At 47.2% G+C, this 18942-nt stretch overlaps 2 protein-coding genes across 14 annotated transcripts in view; both read left to right on the top strand.

Moving 5' to 3' along the window:
• The window catches only part of EXOC6 (exocyst complex component 6), a 123312-nt gene extending 112699 nt beyond the window's left edge, over window positions 1-10613 (top strand). For 8 of the 12 annotated variants that reach the window (XM_013093967.4, XM_021268212.3, XM_021268209.3 and 5 more), the window contains 3 exons: window positions 8510-8622; window positions 8988-8999; window positions 9472-10613. In XM_013093967.4, coding sequence (XP_012949421.1) covers window positions 8510-8622; window positions 8988-8999; window positions 9472-9604 — 258 coding nt within the window. In that variant the 3' untranslated portion in view covers window positions 9605-10613. The remainder of the gene's footprint in view (window positions 1-8509; window positions 8623-8987; window positions 9000-9471) is intronic. The other 4 variants (XM_038181109.1, XM_038181108.1, XM_038181110.2 and 1 more) reach the window with 1 other exon arrangement.
• Window positions 10614-11147: 534 nt separating this feature from the next.
• On the top strand, window positions 11148-18598 carry CYP26C1 (cytochrome P450 family 26 subfamily C member 1). 2 transcript variants are annotated; one of them, XM_027460621.3, is made up of 6 exons: window positions 11148-11461; window positions 11544-11768; window positions 11886-12161; window positions 13840-13995; window positions 16926-17420; window positions 17516-18598. In XM_027460621.3, the coding sequence occupies exons 1-6, from the start codon at window positions 11270-11272 to the stop codon at window positions 17873-17875; spliced, it is 1704 nt and encodes a 567-aa protein (XP_027316422.1). In that variant the 5' UTR covers window positions 11148-11269; the 3' UTR covers window positions 17876-18598. The 2 variants fall into 2 exon arrangements, with proteins under 2 accessions (XP_027316422.1, XP_071895737.1); XM_072039636.1 differs by lacking the exon at window positions 11886-12161 and having other exon boundaries at window positions 11149-11461.
• The last annotated feature ends 344 nt before the right edge of the window (window positions 18599-18942 follow it).

Here is an 18942-nt window from a genome sequence, read left to right as displayed (position 1 = left end):
TTTAAAATTCACCACGTTCACAAAATTAGTCACCAGGAGTAAATAAAACAAAATATTTTGGCAAGTGGCAGGCAGACTTGCTAACCAGGCTAACAAGATATTTGTCAGCAGTAAAGAACACCAACTGATGAAGTGATAATTGCATTCCGTTGGTGCAGTGTTATTCTACAGTTAGCAAATGCTGTCTTTTTTTTTTTTTTTCCTTGTAAGCCAGGTTTAGATACCTATGTTTAAAATACTTCTGTTGTTCCTTTGCAACCAGGAAATGTTTAGAGTGAACAAGCTTTGTCTTTGTCCAGTTCTGATTCTGGTCCTTAACATTTTAGTTCCACTCTAGTAAGAGTTTTTGTGGAGCGCATGCTTTTACAAACAGGGAGCTAACATTTTGTGAACTAATGGGGATGTTACCTTACTATTCATGCAGGGTTGTTTATTAATTCATTGGAAATAAGTGTATACCCGTTTAATGTATATTTGTGTGTACTTGTGCATGAAATGGAGACAAAAAAACAACTTTGTTTTGTAGCTGTCTTACTGCAGACTGAGTCCCTGTCATAGCCATGGCCCCATTACACTGGGCAGAGTATAAATAAGTGTTTTAACAAAAGGAAGACAGTGTTGCCTTAGAGTTCACAAGCAGATGAGATTATAGCTCCATTGAAAGGTTAATACTATGTCAGAAGTTACGAAATAACAATTTTGGTTGACATGCTTCCTCTTTGGTCAGCAAACTCATTTGTTCTTCTGAATAGAAGGTGCCTGTAAGTACAATATGAGCTCTTTGGGGGGGGAATTTTGAGGAGATGGTTGTGAATGGCTTCTGTGAGTTTGCTGTCTTTAAAACGAAAAAGTCCCATTCATCTTTGGGGCAATTTAGCTCCCAATTCCAACACAAATACTAATAATAGTATTATTAGTATACTTGTTATTATTTTATCTAAAAAAATTTAAATGGTACATAGATAGCAGTCACAGTGATTTTTTTCTAGCTGTGCATCCTCAAGGAAAAAATTGTAATATTATTTTGGTTTTCTGTCTTAAAAAATAAAAAAATAGAAAAAAGATTTGTAATAGCTTGTAGTTGTATATGGTTAGCATCAATCCTTTCCTAGCAGAGCTCAGCAGTGTCCTAGGCTTTGGGATTTTTTTAATTAAAGAGGTCAAAATCCATTATATCTAAATTTCAAAGAATTTACCAATTAGCTGTAGTCTGCAATGCCCAGCAGGTGGCTTTTATACTATTAAAGGGAGATTGTTTCCATCTCTGATCAAAGTAAAAAGAAAACAAAGGAAAATATAGAATATTTTTCTGTAGACAATGCAAACCACAGGCGGTGTAAATTATAGGTGAAAACTGTATGTAGGAGACTGTTCAGCTGTACCACTTCAAGCAAAATTCACTATATTTTCACGCTGTTCCCCGTGAGGATTTCAATGGCAATGTCTAAATCTGTTTAGATCAGAGATAAGCTGAGAAGATTAGACAGTTTGCTATTTCCTAAAATTAAGATTTGAGCTTTTGCTTATTTATAAGTAAAAGTTAAAATGCACAATTAGGTAGATTAATGAATGTGATAGAAGTAAAATTAGAGAAAGCTGTCTGTGCTGGAATGCCGCAGGATTCAGGAAAGTTCCAATTTGCACTTTTCAACGAATCTAAACTTCCCAGATTTTTACCTACTTAAAAGAATGTTTGTGACCTTTTGACCCTTTTGTTATCCCTTACTCAGAAAGGCCTTTATTCTGTAAGGCTTAGGTATAAAAAAATAAAAAGAGCGTTAATGGCATAACAGTCCTTTCTGATCACCCTGTGTAAGATGTTTATGCAAAGTGTCAATAGAAGCAATTGGCCTAACAGTGTGACAACCTGCTTTGCTTGGAAATGGGCTAATCTCCTGTTTGGGTTATCCAGAGGTCAGGTAAGGATTTCTTTTTTTGCATTCCCCATAGTGTGTGGGTGCATAACCTGCAAACACTATAGGGATCAACAGAGTCCACGGATGCCACAAAGATGTTGGGAAAAAAAAATTCCTGCCCTCCTTGCTTTTCCTGAATTTTGTTTGGATCCGCTTTTGATTTTTCCTTTACTGGTCCCATCCCAGAAGTCTACGTGACCGTGTAACATGTAATGCAGACAAGGCCCAATATCAGTATCTGCGGCTTCACTTTGGGTTTTTTGTTTTTTGTTCTGACCTGAAATGGGCATCATCTTTTTTTTTTTTTTTTTTTTTTTTTTTTTAAGTTCATGTGGAATCGTGCTTTAAATCCCCATTTTTCAGGGCTGCCCCCGTTGCCCTGTCACAGCAGGCTGAACTCAATGAGCGCTCAGGCAAGCGGAGCGGCCACGAAATAGGCCTTGGCTGCGGCCTGCTGGGAGCTCCTGCCGGAGTGAATCAGCTTCTGTGTGTTTTTATAACTGCTTTTTTTTCCCCCTGTTAATTATGCCCCAAGGCTGTGGAAAGACAGCATTTATCTGTTTCAACAGACGAAGCAGCAAGTGTTCTGACATGTTTATCAGGCAAATTGTACCTGACAAAAGGTAATTACACATGCAATCAAATTCAGAAGTAACAGGGTGATTAGGGGTTAATAAACTGTTTAGCATTAGAAATATTCTGCTTTTGAGCAAGGAGAGGGGGCCCAGAAGGACATAACCAAGAATTATATGTTATAAGAATTACTTTTCTTTTGATGGAATATTGGGATTCACAGGAAGGTAAGCAGGATGCTGAGTGCACAACTTCTCATGTTTATCTCCAGCTGCTGAATCACCGGTGCCTACTTGGACAACCAAAGCTTTTTGCTGACACTCTTGATCAGAAGAGATAACAGCACCATTCTGCCTTGTACTAAGCTACCTTGATACTTTTAAATTAGACATCACCAATAGTGTTGGTTATACTAGAAAAATGCGAACAGACACTGACCCCATTTCTTTCTGCAAAGCCCCTTTCGTTGTCTTGTGTCAATGTTGACTCTGTGGACAGCTAGTTCCCAAAGTTGCATTCTCTCCCAAGATTATTCCTGACAGTTGCCTGAAAGTAAAAAGGAAAGGGCATCTGTATGATAGCCAAGGATGTGACAGAGGTTCAAACAGCATTGAAAGGGCCGGATGGTTGATTCCAACAGTTTTCAGTGCATAACATTCTCAAGTAATTACAAGATGGCCTAAATACAGGAACACAGATGAGATACTCAGGACTTAAGGTAATATTAAGGCAAAGCTTTACTAAGACATGATTACCATTAATTTCTACGCAAACATGGCCATATCACTTAGATGGGGGAGAAGGCAAGAGTTCTTGAAGAATAGATGCAAGTGCCCCATTTGAAACAGAATCTTAAAATCCTAAAATTTTCCCTGAAATCTCAAGATGTTCTTATACCCGTGGCATCAGTATCGTAATGCATTGTGTCAAAAACAACAACAAAAAAACCACATTAGCTATCAAGTCCTTGAAGTGGGACTTATTTTGACTGAAAAGTAGTTTAGTATGTCTTACAATAATATCATTGTGTTTAAAATGAAACTTTTACGATTAAAAATAGCAATTTTATCTGCATGATGTAAGAGAGTAGAAAGGGAACAGCCTTTATGTATACTTACATAAAGCACTAGAGTGCTTTATGTATGTAAGTATATTTAAACACCTTTTTTTCCCAAGTGGTGTATATTTCAAGCAGAGAAAGCTTACATTAGACATGCAAAAGGTATTTAGGAAATACATAGGCATGTACAGAAAGTTAGAAAATCCAAGTATTTTAGGGTATCACTCAAAATGCAAATATAACACAGCAACAAGACACTCAAGCTTTATCTACCTTGTCAGTGTCAGTAAGCGGACAGTCTATTGGACACTCCATCTGGTCTACTGGAGAGGGTAGAGCTTTTCTCATGTTCCTTTCTTTCTTGGTAAAGATTCACACACACACTTCTCTGCAAACTCTTGTTAGTTGTTCCCTGTCAGAAGGGCTTGAAAATCAGTTCCCCTGCTCCTACGGAAACATATTCTGCTTCATTATAAAATTCTCAGGTATAACATTGCCTGTCTTAGCTTACTCTTATCTTCCATGGTTGTTATGGGATAAAGAGAGTGCAAGTGCACAATTGTTCTGCATAGCAGAGTAAGTATGCTATGCAGGAACAATCAGGTGGCTCCTTGGGTTGGCTTTCTAACAGCTAATGGGTTGCACTGCTTCCAGACTCTGAGGGTAAAGGGAAAGATTTCTGTCCAGTTTGAAGTATTTCCTGGACACATTAAGTTTGGAAAGATACATGTACAAAATAAACATTTTTTCTATTGTAATTTAAATACAATAAATGCACATTCTAACTGAAGAAATAGCAGCCAGCAGTGCAAATGTGATGTGCTATGCTATAGACTTTGTCTAGTTTTTAAGGCAGGAATATATTTATTGCCAGGATTTGCTCTGTCCGTGTATTTCTCTTAATACAGTGCATGTCACTGTGAACTATTCCTTGCTAGCTAGTACATCATGTTTTCATTTCTTGTGACAGTAGTAACAACCTTAGTGGGTAGAACAGCAGTGGGGAAATGCTGCTTTAATTTGGCCTCTAACAAGTTGATTTTAGTTGCCACAATAAGGGCTATCACTGCACCAGCAAATTCTCCTGTACCTTATACCTTACAACTGAGAAAACATGCAACAAGCTCACCTGAATTTATATCCCCAAAATGTTTTGTTTTATTGTAGCTGATATGTTTTTTGGCAAAACTAATATTTATACAATTAGACTTGCCCTTGATACAATTGTTATTTTTCCACATGAGTAGTAATCACAATATTTAAAACCTCAGAAATTTACAACCTTCTTTTATTTCAGTGGAATTTAGCATACCCCTCATATTACGTCTCTGTAGTATGAGTTACATCAGCATGTCAAGCCAAATCCACAAAATATTTCCATTATATCTTCACCTTGAATACTGTGTAATATTACCAAAGGCTGTTAAAATATAGGGAAAAACTTGCGTGTTTTTTTTTTTTAATTCTCTATTGAAGAGTTGGCCATGTGTTAGTTTTCTTGATAAATTTAGTGTAGCTATTTGTTTGCATGAATTAAAAAAAAAAAAAGATTTTTAGTTTTTTTGCATCTTCTTGTTCTTCTTTTATTTTCAAGAGTCTTTGTACATAAAGTTCAAGATATCTTTATCCTTTACTAGAATCATATTCACCTACCAAAGAATTAGGTAGGCCAATGTTTCATTGTGTTCAAACTATATGTAGTAGTCCAAATATTTGTCTGTATCTTTGAATGGATGGACTGTTTTCCAGATCATATGCCTGTGATCAAGATAGTCACAGCTTAATAGAGGTCTTTCTGTTTTTATCTAAAAGAAAGATTCTTTATATAAGGCACACATTTTTTATAGTAGAAGACAGTGTAAATGAGCAAAGCAGCAGAAGTTGAAGCAGACTGTGGAGTTGATGCCTCTGCAGCATGGCTGGAGGATTGAAGATAAATTTGTGACGGCACTAGAGGGAAGCGTATGTGAGGACTGAAGTTATTTCCCATACGTGTGGTGATCCAGGAACTATCATTTCTGCTAGACAGTCCTGGCTGCTGGTGGCTGCTTGCCAGCACAGTCCCCTCGCAAAGTGCCTGCGCTGACTGTACGTCTGCCAAGTGCCAAGCCAGATGCAGGTGATATGAATGGCCAGGACACAGATCCGAGGAGCTGCACACCAGGCAGCTCTTGCCCACCCACAGTGTACAGTACATGCTGTCAAAGCCCATTACGCACAGCAATATGCTGCAGTGCAGAACTGCAGCTGTGAGGGGGACAAAACACACAGTATGTAATTGTGCACAGCAGCAGTCCAATCTTCAGCAATGTCTGCGGTCCTCTGTCACATTTACTGCAGCAACGGGGCACATTTGTCGTGATGTAGCCCCTAAACGTGTGCAGGAGGGAAGGGAGTTATGATAGGATAGCATGTGTCAATTGATTGCATGTCCCTGGTCCTTCACGTGGCCTGCCACATGTCATGACAGCTGCTTTAACTTAGAAGACTTACTAGCATGAGGCTGGTTGTGTGCAGCTCTGACCAAGTGCGGAGAAAAGAGGGAGCTGTGTAAGTGCTGGGCACATCCCCCTTGCTGATAGTGTTTTCAGTGCTCACTCTTCAGAGCCAGGACTGCCTTGGAGCACACAGAATGTGCTTCATATTCTCTCAGGACATTGTTTTACCTCAGGAGTTGAAAAGCAGCAGACTGCATGGGCTGTTTAGAGCCCTACATGCCTATCTGTGTTTGATCAGGTGACAAATTAGGTCTAATCTTCCACCCCCACCATCAGTAGCACTAAGATGTCCCAGAGCCACAAGACAATCCGATGGCTGATTGAGATGCTGGAAGTGTGATATGAAAATCACTCATGCAAAATTGACAAGAAAGTTTCTTTGAACTTGACAACACTATCAGTGATCGGTGGCTTTGTTGCTGAAGGGACACCGAAAAATTTGTTTAGAATGTATCCACAATCAGTATCAATGTTCCAATGGGATTAAGAAATGAAATCTTTCACCTTTGATTTGCTGAGAACATTGGTATTCTCCCATGTGGAGCAATTGGCATTGTAGTTGGTAGTAATTTATTAATACATTCCATTTGCTTCTCTGTGAGAGAGAGGGAACATGAAGTCTCCAGATTACATGGTCTTTGTTCCTGTGGCTGTCAGCTTTGTCCCTCCAGCTTGTGTTGCACATCTGATTGTCCTACTTTATGCTCTTTTGATCATGCTTTGGAATATAGTACACAGCCTCTGTGGCTGGGCGCTACTGACTGGTGTAACACAGGTAATAAGTGGTGAGTAACATGAAGCAGCGAGGCCATGGGTTTCACAAATGCCACTAATTCCTGAGTTATCAGAGTGTGATAGCTCAGGCCAAGTCTGTTTGCTTAGTGACTGAAGGCATATTCTCTTCTCTCCAGATCAATAGGAGAATTGATGGTGATCATCCTGAGAAAGGACTTTATGAGAAAGAACTGCTTGTATTTGACCTTGACAGTTATCATGGATGTGTAGTCAATAGAAAATGAAATGGGCTCCTTGCCTTTTATATGCTTTTCACCCAATTGGGGTATGAAAATGTAAAGCTAGGGGTGTCATTGAGGTTTTTAATGGTCTTTGGTGGACTTTGGAAGGACTGAGCAGTAATTATGTCAGAAGTCTGTTATAAAGCCAGGAAATGTTACTGCGTGTTCATAAAAGATTTTATTACATATATGGGAGGATTAATTAATTATAAAGTAATTAATTTAAATTAGATGCTTTATTTGAAAAGAACATAAGAGGGGGGTTAGAAAGGGAACACAGAAACCATGTAAATTTGTAGCTGCAGAGTGTGTCCTTGCTGTAACAGTTCTGGTTTGGCTTAGAGGCAGCAGAAGCAAATGTTTGAAGTGGCAAGGATTCTTTATTTAAACAGTGAAATGATACAACCCACAATAGTCTGTTAGGTTTCTTAGAGTGGTTTTGTCACAGGCAGTCCTTTTCCACCTCACTGTTCCAGGCACCAACTCCGGGCGAGCAGGGGCTCTGGGCTGCCCTAAAGCCCCAGCTCAGCAGAGCCACCCTGGGCCCCTGGAGCTGGGACATAGCGCTGCTAATGGCTCCCCTCGCTCGTTGTAGCAGCAGCTTTGGCTAACACAGGGCAGCCTGAGAACAAGCCCACATTAGCCCTCAGCACCAGCAGGATGAGGCGGGGCACCAGACACAGGGGGGAAAGCTTGGGGGTGTCCTACTGTTGATGTTTCTGGGAACGGGGCCCGGCCCAGCCCGCGGATAGCTGTGGGAAAGGCTCCACTGAGCGGGGCTGCCTGCACCCATCAGTGCCTGGCCTGCTTGTCTCACGACTGTCCTGGGGGAGTCAGGGGTTTGGGCTGGCTGAGGGGTGATTTGGCTTTGAGGGCTGCTAGAGGTGAGGCATTGTGTCTGCTCATAAAAGTGAGCTGCTGTGCTGAATGGCAGCTCCAAGATCGTGAATGAAAGGCCCAATCTGAAACTGCAGCCAGACCTGGGGCTGTGCTTGGAGGTTTTTTGACACACACGCACCCCACCCCCCAGTTTAAGTGTCTTGAGTTTGTTTGAGCCAGAAGTGTGCCCAGCACTCAGGGCTGAGTCATGGAGATCAGTCACCATGGAGAGTCCACCAGGGGTTGTTTAATTCACTTAATTGAGACTACCTGCCCCCCTGGCTTAAAGTACTGAGAGCACCACCAGCCGCGAGTGTCCCCTTCTACCTGCCCATGGTGTATCGAGCCCCCAGACCACCAGAGAGGGAAGCCACGAGCATCCCCTCCCAGGGCTGACCCTGCACAGCTGCCTCCCGACACAGAGAGGGAGAGGGAAAGGCACTCAGGAGAGAAAACAGTGTGGGATGCAGGGGTTCCAGGGCCCAGCCCGGTGCCTCCTGCCCACAGAGCAGGGGCTTCAGGCTGCAGCTACGTACTGGCTTCCTTCACCTGCCGTTTCCCCCACAGCTCCTGGACCTCTTCATGGTGTGGGACTGGTCCACCTACCTGGCTGACTACGGGCAGGCCACCTCCAAATACCTGCGGGTCAACCCGAGCACAGCCCTCACGCTGCTGGAGAAGTAAGTGTGGGGCTGTGAGGTTGGGGCTGGGGCCGGGGCCACCCTCCCCAGCATCTGAAAGCCCACGGCTGTGCTTGCCCAATGCTTAGGACCCTGCAGAGCTGCTGGCTGAGCCTGAGCGCTGGTCGGAGCCACGGCTTCCCAAGCTGCTGCTGCATGGGCAAGAAATGCGGGAGCTGTCACTGTTGTGGAGTCAGGGCGAGCTTTCAGCCGCCCCGCGAGTGGGCTGGGGCAAGGGACGGCGCGGTTCCACCAGCCGAGCATCAGCCTGTTTTATACAGCTGGATCCGCGCGCTGGGATGCAAAGGCATTTTCTAATGGTGTTTTCTTTCCTCTCTGGCCTGCCGCGAATGTGTGTTTTGCAGGGTTCACAGAGGGTACGTATCACCTCTATTGTTACAAAGTATTGTTGTTTCAATTTATTTTATTTCACAAATTTCATTTTAAACTCCTTTGATGCTGGAGATTAACAATAGCAGTATCAGGTAATTTGATGATAACTAAAGGACTCCCGTTCACTGAGTCTGAACTTAACCTGGAGCCAAATGATTTGTACAAATTTTGTTTTGCTTCCCTTCTAACGCAATTGGTAGACTCTGTTTCTTGCTAAAATGATACTTGATAAAAATATATTTGCTTAGTACTTACATGCAATTTGTGAAGTAATATTTGTTGAAATTACTTTTGTATGGTGGAAGTTTAACTTAAGACCACAGGTTTTGTAACCTTTTGGTTCTTATTAGCACAAAGATCAAAAGAGAAATAGAAGTAAACCTAATGAAGTAGATGGATTTTTACTTTTCAAACTGTTTCCAATGTGTTTGTATCTTTTGCTTTTTATTTCTCCAGAATGAGAGACTCTAGCAAAAAGAACAACATTTTTGCTCAGTTCAGGAAGAATGATCGTGACAAGCAGAAGCTAATAGAGACTGTAGTAAAGCAACTTAGGAGTTTAGTGAATGGTATGTCCCAGCACACATAGGCCTGCTAAATCAACTGTATCTCATCATGCCAAGAGGTATTTCTTAGCCACTATTTCTACTAAGCAAAGAGTGGTATCAATTAGGACATTTGTTTGGCCAAGAAAAGGAAAAATGCAGTAGATTGGTTGTATACAGATTCCTCAGTAAACAGTTCTTTGTACGTATTTTTAATGGATCGAATACTATTTTATATATTGTAAACAAATGGTGAAAAATGAGACTGTACAATAAAAACCAGCTCAGTCGCATTGTACATGGAACAGCTGAACTGTAAATACATTATTTAAATGTCTGTAGACAAGATGTTAAAAATTTTGCTCTGGGTAGAAATTGTTTGAGAAATGATCCTTTAGTTGCTGTTTTCAGGATGACTCCTAATTAAATGTTTGGGTTTTTTTTTCGGCGTTAATACTTGCATTTCAGATACTGCCTGTCATTTTCCTGCATTAAATGTATACTAGCCTTAACGTGATTGGACATAATTTTGTATACCACATTTTGTAGTCTGGAGGTATGAAAAAATCTTCTGATTTTTAGTACCTTTGAAAACTACCTGAGAATTAGACTTGATATTTATTTAGCGTTAGGACTTACAGGCTTTATTCTCCGAAAGGGTTTAATCTTGAGTTTGTGAATGTAAATAACCATTTGAGTTCTTTATGATGTGACTTTTTTTGTTTCTGTTCCTCAGGGTTACCATTTCTAACTGTACTTTTTTAAGACCCCGGGTTCTTTCCCCAGGCTGCAGTAAGGAGCAGACTTGCCACTGTTGGTTTCGTGCCGCATCTGTTTGTCAGAATGCGCTTCCTAGAGCCAGCCCCATCCTAGCTATTTACGCTATTTAGCGTTTGTCCCACAGCCGGTCTCTTTGCACCGTCCCCTCCTGGCTATTTTAGACACGAAGAGAATGTCTAGCAAATACAAACCAAATGGAACGTGTAAAAAATACTGTACATTTCGCTGTATTTTTAAGTTATTGACGGTCTAAATACAGTAATATAAACCTTACCCGTGTTCGTGTTTAATTTCACGCCTTAAAACGCGCCTCAGGACCGCGTTTCGCTGGGACCTGCCCGGGTCCCGGCTTCGTTGCTGATTTACCTCGGGGCGGCCGGGCGCGGGGCGGGCAGGGACCGCGACCGGGGCTGGGACCGGGGCCGGGGCTGGGACCGGGGCCATGGCTGGGATCGGGGCCGGGGGGCGACGTGCCGAGCCGTGCCGTGCCGAGCCGAGCCGAGCCGAGCTGAGCCAAGCCAAGCCATCGGGGGGGCGCCCCTCGGGGCCGGGCGGGAGGCGGGAGAGGGGCTCCGGGGGCCCCCGTCCCCGGGGGGAGCTGCCCCGACCGCCCCCGCTCGCCCTCCGCCGCCATCCCCGCGCCCCCTCGATCGATCCCCCCGGCTCTCCCGCTCCAATCACCGCACTTGGCCGCGCTGCTTAAATATGCAGCGGAGACGTCATCTCCGAAGGTGGATCGGGCGCAAGTGGCCAATATCTATATAAATGTGGCCGAGGGGCGAACCGGCAGCAGGAGGCGAGCGGGGCCGGGCGGGCCGGCAGCCGGCAGGGGCCCATCGGCGGAGCGCCCGGCCGCTCGCTGCCTCCCCCGGTGCTCGCCTGGCGGCGGGGCAGGGACCGGGCGGCCCCCGGGCGGCCCCCGCAGGAGGATGCCGGCGGGGCTCTCCTGGCCCGCGGCGGCGGCGCTGGCGCTGGCGGCTCTGGCGCTGCTGCTCGCCCTGTGCAGGCACCTGTGGGCGCTGCGCTGGAGCCTCAGCAGGGACCGCGCCAGCGCCCTGCCCTTGCCCAAGGGCTCCATGGGCTGGCCCTTCTTCGGGGAGACCCTGCACTGGCTGCTCCAGGTGAGGCGCGGGGCGGCGGGTGCGGGGACGGGGTGGGGATGGAGGGTTGGGAGCCCGGGGCTGACCCATGGCTCGTCCCCAGGGCTCCCGCTTCCACAGCTCCCGGCGGGAGCGGTACGGCAACGTCTTCAAGACCCACCTGCTGGGCCGCCCGGTGGTGCGGGTGACGGGTGCCGAGAACATCCGCAAGATCCTGCTGGGCGAGCACACACTGGTCAGCGCACAGTGGCCCCAGAGCACCCAGATCATCCTGGGCTCCCACACCCTGCTCGGCTCCATCGGCGACCTGCACCGCCAGCGCCGCAAGGTGAGCCTCGCAGGGCACGCGGCCCAGGTGGCACCTCCTGCCTAGGCGTGGGCCTCGGTGGCACGTGGGTCCCCTGCTTTAACCACCTGCCTCTCTTCCCCCTCCTTCTGCTCCTAGATCCTGGCCAGAGTGTTCTGCCGCACCGCCCTGGAGAGCTACCTGCCGCGGATCCAGAAGGTTGTGAGCTGGGAGCTGCGGGGCTGGTGCATGGAGCCGGGCTCCATCGCAGTTTATTCCTCCGCTAAAACCTTAACTTTCCGCATTGCAGCTCGGATTCTGCTGGGACTCCGCCTGGAGGAAAAGCAGTTCAAGGACCTGGCCAAAACTTTTGAACAGCTGGTGGAGAACCTCTTCTCCCTGCCCCTCAACATACCCTTCAGCGGGCTGCGCAAGGTACTGCCGCCTGCTCCGTGCCCTCTTGTGTGGGGGCCGGGGCCAGGCTGTGGCGACACAGAGCCCCTGTCCCCAGGCCTGCCAAGGGGACCCACAAAGGGCCAAGACTGCTGCAGCACCTGTGCCGGGCTGAGGGCCTGATGTTTTGCTCGCCCTGCTCCTGATTTGCTTCCAGCACCTCCCTGCATGGCCTCCAGTACAATGCAGGGCTGCCATGTGCATTGCTGGAGCCTTTTCTCCAGGATGAGTTCCAGCTCCCCTGAACCTCTGTTTTCTGCTGCTATGCAGCTGTCGGCTTGTCAGATCCCTTCTCTGGAGGTTGCCAGCATGCCTCTCGCCTCTTCTCACTTGCTACATACATTGCTAGTTTTGGCTTTGGCTAGTCCATCACACCTGGTCCTGTCCCATCTCATCCCACCTGGACTTATGCTCGCCCATGGCAGAGGCATCTTTGGGCATGAGGAAAAAGGACACAGCAGGGACCTTCCTGTGCAGCTCAGGCAGGCTGAGGACTTGAGATCCACTTACGGTCTGTGGTCCCTTGTCCCCCAGCAGCGGACAGACAGTGAGGAGTCCTGGAGGGGATCATGGCAGAGGGACAGCCTCCTCTGCCTCTTACAACCCCCAATTTCTTCCCTGCTGTCCTGCCCCTTTCTACCTGCCTCCCCACACTCCCACTCTAGGTTTTGGTCCTGTGTCCCACCCCTCATATCCCCTGTCCCTCCCCTGGCTTTGGGCCATTCACCCAGCCCAACTCTCCGCCTCTTCTTGTTCAATCTCTTATTTCCACTGGGAGCTCTGCCCCACCAGATCACCTTACCCGGCCAGCCCCAGCTCTCCCCCATCTTCCCTGTGGCTCTTCTCACCAGATTAAAGTTCTTGTTCCCCTTGTCCTGCAGGCTGACACCACTGTGAGCTTCCAGCTTCCATCCTGTCTCAGGTCAGCCACAGCTTGTCTGGCCCCAGACCAACCTCTTTAACTTGCTTTTATCTCTTCTTGTCTTTCCTCTTGCTTTCCCATTTCCTTTGTCCAGTCCTTCCTAACTCAACTCTCATCCTTTGCATCTTCTTCCCAGCTTCTGGTCATCCTAACTATCCGATCCAGGCTTTTGCAGGAGGCCTCTTGCTACAGATCCACACTCTGTGACTCCATCCATCCCCACTTTGCAGCAGGTTGCTTTTCAGTTGGCTCACGAAGGTCTTCCTAATGTTTTGCTGCACAGGAGTGCAACACAGCCGGAGATCAGCTGGGTGTGGTTAACATGTATCTGGAAAAGCCACTCGTTTTTTTACTGTCGGATGTGCCTTGCCTCCTGGACTCAGTTTTATTAAGTTACTGCTTCCCCCCCTGTCGGACAAGCTTCCTTTGGACCTGACAAGACTGTGAGTTTGTTCACTGCAGGCCCCCCTGGATTCAGTGCTGTGGGCTTGCTGCTGTTGTTTCCTCTCCAAATGTTTCCTAGGACTTGTATTTGATTAGCAACAGAAAGCTGAAAGAACTTGCAGCAGTTCTCACCGAGCTGCTACCTCTTGTGAGGCTTTGGGGCTGGGCAACAGGTTAAACAATTTTTGCTGTTACAGATCCTGGGATTAAAGACGACCACAGAAGGGGTCCCCTGGTCTCTCCGGAGAGGGGGGCATTCCCAGGGCTCCCCTGACCTGTGTCTGCCTCCCACAGGGAATCAAAGCACGGGACATGCTACATGAGTTCATGGAGAAGGCTATACAGGAAAAACTGCAGAGAACCAACTCAGAAGACCATAGTGATGCTCTGGATTTCATAATAAACAGTGCCAAGGAGCATGGCAAAGAATTCACCATGCAGGAGCTGAAGGTAACCAGAACCCTTCAGACTGGGTGTCTGTGAGAGGCTTGGGCTGAGGGGTAGGAGAAAGAAGGAGGGCTGTGTTGGGGCAAGGACAGTTGTGGTGGGACAAGGACGGTGTGGAGGGACCGTTGTGAGCTGCTGGCTCCCTCCCGCCTCTTGCCAACCCGGAGGAGCCCATCCCCAGTGTGAGCAAGACAGCCTGGGCCCAGTGAGCTCAGCTGTGTGCTTGCCACAGTGTCAGCACGTGTGAAAAGCAGCTCATCTGCCTCCAGAGTGAAAAGTGCTGGGGAGGATGGGAACCTTGTCTGGAGTGGGTGCCAGGGTGGGTAGGTGTGCAAACAGCCCCTAGCGCTAACGCCAGCACAGAGGTGGTGGGTGGTGCACTACTCAGATGGTCTCATAGGGTTGTGTCTTTGCATTGCAACAGAGCTGGTATTTAAAGAGGAAACAAACACCTCTTTTGCCTTCCTCTTTGTGGCCACCTGGCTTCAGCCTGCCTTAGTGTGTGTTTAGGGTTATAAAGCTGTGCTCAGGCTCTGAACTTGGTAACCTCCCAGATAAAGTCTTGGATATACATAGGGCTAGTTGTGTGTTCCTCAGGCAACCCCTGACATCTAGCACAGTGTGGCGTGCAGATCATGTCACTGTATTCCTCAGGGCTGGGAGCCCAGAAATCACTGAGACAGTACATCAAAATGGGCCCAGGGATGGAACGATGAGTTCTGGGTCATTCCCTATCACCTCATTAATTATATCACGTAGCTTGTGGATTGCTGTGATGCAACATGACTCGTCGCTGTGACTTAGGGATGAACCCAGCAGTCCTCACTGAGACAAAACCCAGTGAAAAGTACTTTGCCAGAGATCCTGGGAAAAAATTGTCATTAGCGCTGCATCATTCATATGTCCAGGTCATTCTGTGTCGGTCAACAACACATGACGCTGCATTTATGTAACAAGTTTTGAAGCAGTTTTGTATGGGTACAGCAGCTGTATATAGTTTAAAAGTAAGGGACACGCAGTTTTAGTGTTTATTTAGATATTTAAGGAGAGTTATCTAAAGACAAATGTTTTGTATGTATTTTGTAAAAATGTAATCTCTAAATTCTGAAGTATTTGAAAGACATTACAGAGATTATCAAGTACAATTAGAAATAGCGTATATTCTTAAAATGGCTTCTTTATATTTCTTTATATTATTTATTATAATATTTTTTATAATAATATAATTATTATAAATGTTTTCCGGATTCAAAATGTGATTGATAAGACTTGATTAATCTCTGTTAGTATTCACATGTATATTGCACAAGGATAATTACACGATCTCTCATTCTGTCTCTGGCTCTGACCACAAGTGAGACAGTAACAGTAGGAATAAAGGGTTGTTAAACATAGCATGGAGTGACCTAGGGCCAGCTGGTTCAAGTGACAGTATATTTATATGCAGTCTGGTACCTTTACAGTTATAAAACTTTCTATCTTGCCTACATTTAACAAAATGACTTGCAAATCAAACGCCTATACTTGCAAATATGGCCCTATTATCTGCTATTGTAGAGCTCTTATCCATTGCAGGTGTAATTGGGTAGAAAGTTCAAAACTGTCCTAGACTAATGGATATATTCAACCCTGAGGGACACTGCAAAACTTGTGACACTAGTTACTAATTTGCTTTTTTTTTTTTTTTTTTTTTTTTTTTTTTTTTTTTCCCTTGCATGATTTGGGAAGAAAATTTTCTCAGAAATTTTCCTAAATATGCTGTGGTTTGCACTAGTGACCTGAACTCAGAAAGAGCCTTGAAATATCAAGGATATTACAAATATATCATTCTGTCAAAACTACTTTTTTTAGAAAGTTTTAAACCTTGGAAGGATAGAAAAAAGCATCCTGTATAACCATGCTGTCACTGGCTGGGTGGCTGAGCAGCAATGCTGTAGGTCCTGCATCACAGGACGAGGAGCTGGGCTGCAGCACAGGGACAGAACCGACTGTGTGAGGGTGCAGCCTCACTGTCATGGCTCATGTTGGCATTGTAACAGCTGGGATAGAAAGTAAGCAGCTGTGTCACAGCTGGGGTGGCAGCACCATCAGAGGTTGATGCAGAGAGTCATAAGGGCCACCGCTTCAAAATGCAGAGTCTCACATTGTACTGTGGTGGCTTTTAATTGCAAGCTGTGGAACTGAGAGATTTATTTTCATCTGGGTCTGCTATCTTGAATGTAAAAGTTCCTACTGATGCCTGCAGGAGGTGCGATGGGGTCGGTAGGGACTTGTTATTTCAGAGGCTTCAGTTCAGCTGAAAGATGCCTTTGAGAGCTACGCTGGCAAAAACCTGTAGTTCAGTCAATATATGGTGCTGGGGAGAATAGCAAAGACCGGTTCTTGTTACATGACCCTTGACCTTACCAGACTTTGTTCCAGGTACCTTAAGACATCAGGTGTCCTTTCCAATGCTTTTGGCTTCTCCTTCCAGACCCAGCTGTGGGTAACTCTTAACTTCCTGCTCTTGAGTGTCGGTTTGAGTCACCTTCCACATAAGTAAATGGTCAGTTATAACTGGAGATGGATTAAATGCAGCCCATTTTAGCTGCTAGTGCATCTGTTATCTATACATAAACATGCCTCATAACCCCTGCTGGCCAGAGAGGCAAAAGCTGGGCACAACAGTGAATCGGCAGATGAAGGTAAAACCCATAATGCTTAAAGTGAATGTCACTGTATGATAAAATATGTGTTAAAAATCTTGTTAGGGTTTGTAAATCTTGGGAGGAGAGCTGGGAAGAGGGTGAGCAGGTCTGTGGAGAGCAGGGGCAGAGGCAGGGAGAGGACCCTCTGCCCAGGGGCAGAGCCTGTGAAGGGAGAGGACAGTCGGGCAATTCAATCACAACCAGCTTAGACTGACATTCAAACTTGTCACATTCCTTCCCTCCCAGGAATCAGCCATTGAGCTCATATTTGCTGCTTTTTTCACAACGGCCAGTGCCAGCACCTCTCTCATCCTCCTGCTACTAAAGCACCCCTCAGCAATCAAAAAAATCAGGCAGGAGCTGATGTCCCATGAGCTGTACCCAAAGTGCCAGTGCTGCCCTGCAGGACCCAGCCCAGACACCCTGCCCACGCAGGGCAGGGACAGCAAGAAGCAGCTCCCCGCCGTGGCCAGAGATACTCATGAGGACCAGAGCCAGTGCTCAGGCCCCCTGGAGGAGGCAGAGCCCAGCAGTGGCCTCTCCCCTCAGCCCCCAGCCCTGTCAGAGCCCACACAACCCCAGAGCAGTCCCCAGCCCCAGGCCTGTCACTGCCCCTCGGACATCAGCCTGGAGAAGCTGAGCCGCCTGCGCTACCTGGACTGTGTGATCAAGGAGGTGCTGCGGGTGCTGCCCCCAGTCTCCGGAGGCTACAGGACAGCGCTGCAGACTTTCGAGCTGGATGTAAGTGCTTTGCACATAGAGGAAAGGGAGGGAGGGCTGTCCCTGGCTGCCACCGTTCGCAAGGTGCCTAACGTTCCTCTCCTCTGCCCTCGCAGGGCTACCAGATCCCCAAGGGCTGGAGCGTGATGTACAGCATCCGTGACACGCATGAGACAGCCGCCATCTACCAGAGCCCCCCTGGTGGCTTCGACCCTGACCGCTTCAGTGCCACCCGGCCAGAGGCCGTCAGCCGCTTCCACTACATCCCCTTCGGTGGTGGGGCGCGGAGCTGCATCGGCAAGGAGCTGGCACAGGCCATCCTCAAGCTGCTGGCCATCGAGCTGGTCACCACAGCCCGTTGGGAGCTGGCCACCCCCGCCTACCCCGCCATGCAGACCGTGCCCATCGTGCACCCTGTGGACGGGCTGCAGCTCTACTTCCACCCCTTGCGGCCTGGCTGCAGCAGTGAGGCCTAAGCCATGGTGCTGCCCCCAGCCCCAGCTGTGGTGCTGATCCTTGGCTGGCTGGGTCACTGCAGAGCAAGGCCCTAAAGGTCTTCTTCTTTTTTTTTTTTTTTTTTTAAACTCTCCTGATGTCCTGCAGAGTAGGGTCCCGCAGACAGAGTCCCGCAGACAGCCCTGAGCACCAGGGCAAGCCTCACCCCCAGCCCCAGGGGCAAAACAGGAGCTGCCGGCAGGGACCATGCCCTGTGGGGGCCCAGCCAGCCCCTGCCACACACAAGTCCCTGGTGAGAAAATCCCCAGGCACATAGCTAAGGCTCCCAGAGCTTTTCTGTCTCATGGCTTTCTTCCATGGGTGTGCTGTAGGAGAGGCAGGAGGAACATCCTGCACACCGGGGCTTTTTGAAAATGTAAAAAGGGGGAAGAAGAGGGGGCTCTGTAGGAAAACACAAACCAGGTCTGCCTAATCCACAGCATCAGCTGTAGCTAGAATAATAGTTTGTAACATGTTTTTTATTGTAAATATTTCATCTCTTTCCTGCACATCCCATTAGAGCCAGCACAAACAGGACATTTGTTCACCAGATCATAGTAGCAGTAGCATAAGCACCATGCTGCTGCTCGGGGTCTGCCGTGAAGCCCCCTGCAGGGTCCCTGCAGGATGTGTTCTCCAGTCAGGGAGTGGCCTGAAGCAGGGGAGGGACCAGACCCATGGGGAATAAACATTTGGGAAATGGACATTTCTTGAGTATTCCTTCTTCATGGTGGCATGTCCCATGTTCCTGCTTGTGTCACTCATGTGGTAGAGGGGACATCATCACAGTGGCAGAGTGGGCATGGGCCTGCAATGACTGTCTGGCCAAGTGACAACTGTGCCCCTCCTGCCTGGCCCTGCTGGGGAAGTGCCAAGCCAGGGGCTCATCCATGGGTGGTCCCTGGGGCTGAGGGCACCTTCCCAGGCACTGCTGAGGCACGGGGTGTTTCTCTCCTGTGTAAAATGACGTGCATGCTGTCAGCTGCACTCCAAACATCCCACTTTAGCACCAGGCCAAAACCCACCCTGCCCAGGTCTGTACTAGGGC

This window comes from Anas platyrhynchos, chromosome 6 (assembly GCF_047663525.1).
Source record: "Anas platyrhynchos isolate ZD024472 breed Pekin duck chromosome 6, IASCAAS_PekinDuck_T2T, whole genome shotgun sequence".
Lineage (NCBI taxonomy): Eukaryota > Metazoa > Chordata > Aves > Anseriformes > Anatidae > Anas > Anas platyrhynchos.
This window is presented reverse-complemented; position numbering and strand designations above follow the sequence as displayed.

Coding starts and splice junctions, on each gene's coding strand:
- CYP26C1 (XM_027460621.3), top strand. CDS start 11,270: ATGCCGGCGGGGCTCTCCTGGCCCGCGGCGGCGGCGCTGGCGCTGGCG. Junction 12,162..13,839: donor CCTTCAGCGGGCTGCGCAAG/GTACTGCCGCCT, acceptor TGCCTCCCACAG/GGAATCAAAGCACGGGACAT. Junction 17,421..17,515: donor TGCAGACTTTCGAGCTGGAT/GTAAGTGCTTTG, acceptor CTGCCCTCGCAG/GGCTACCAGATCCCCAAGGG.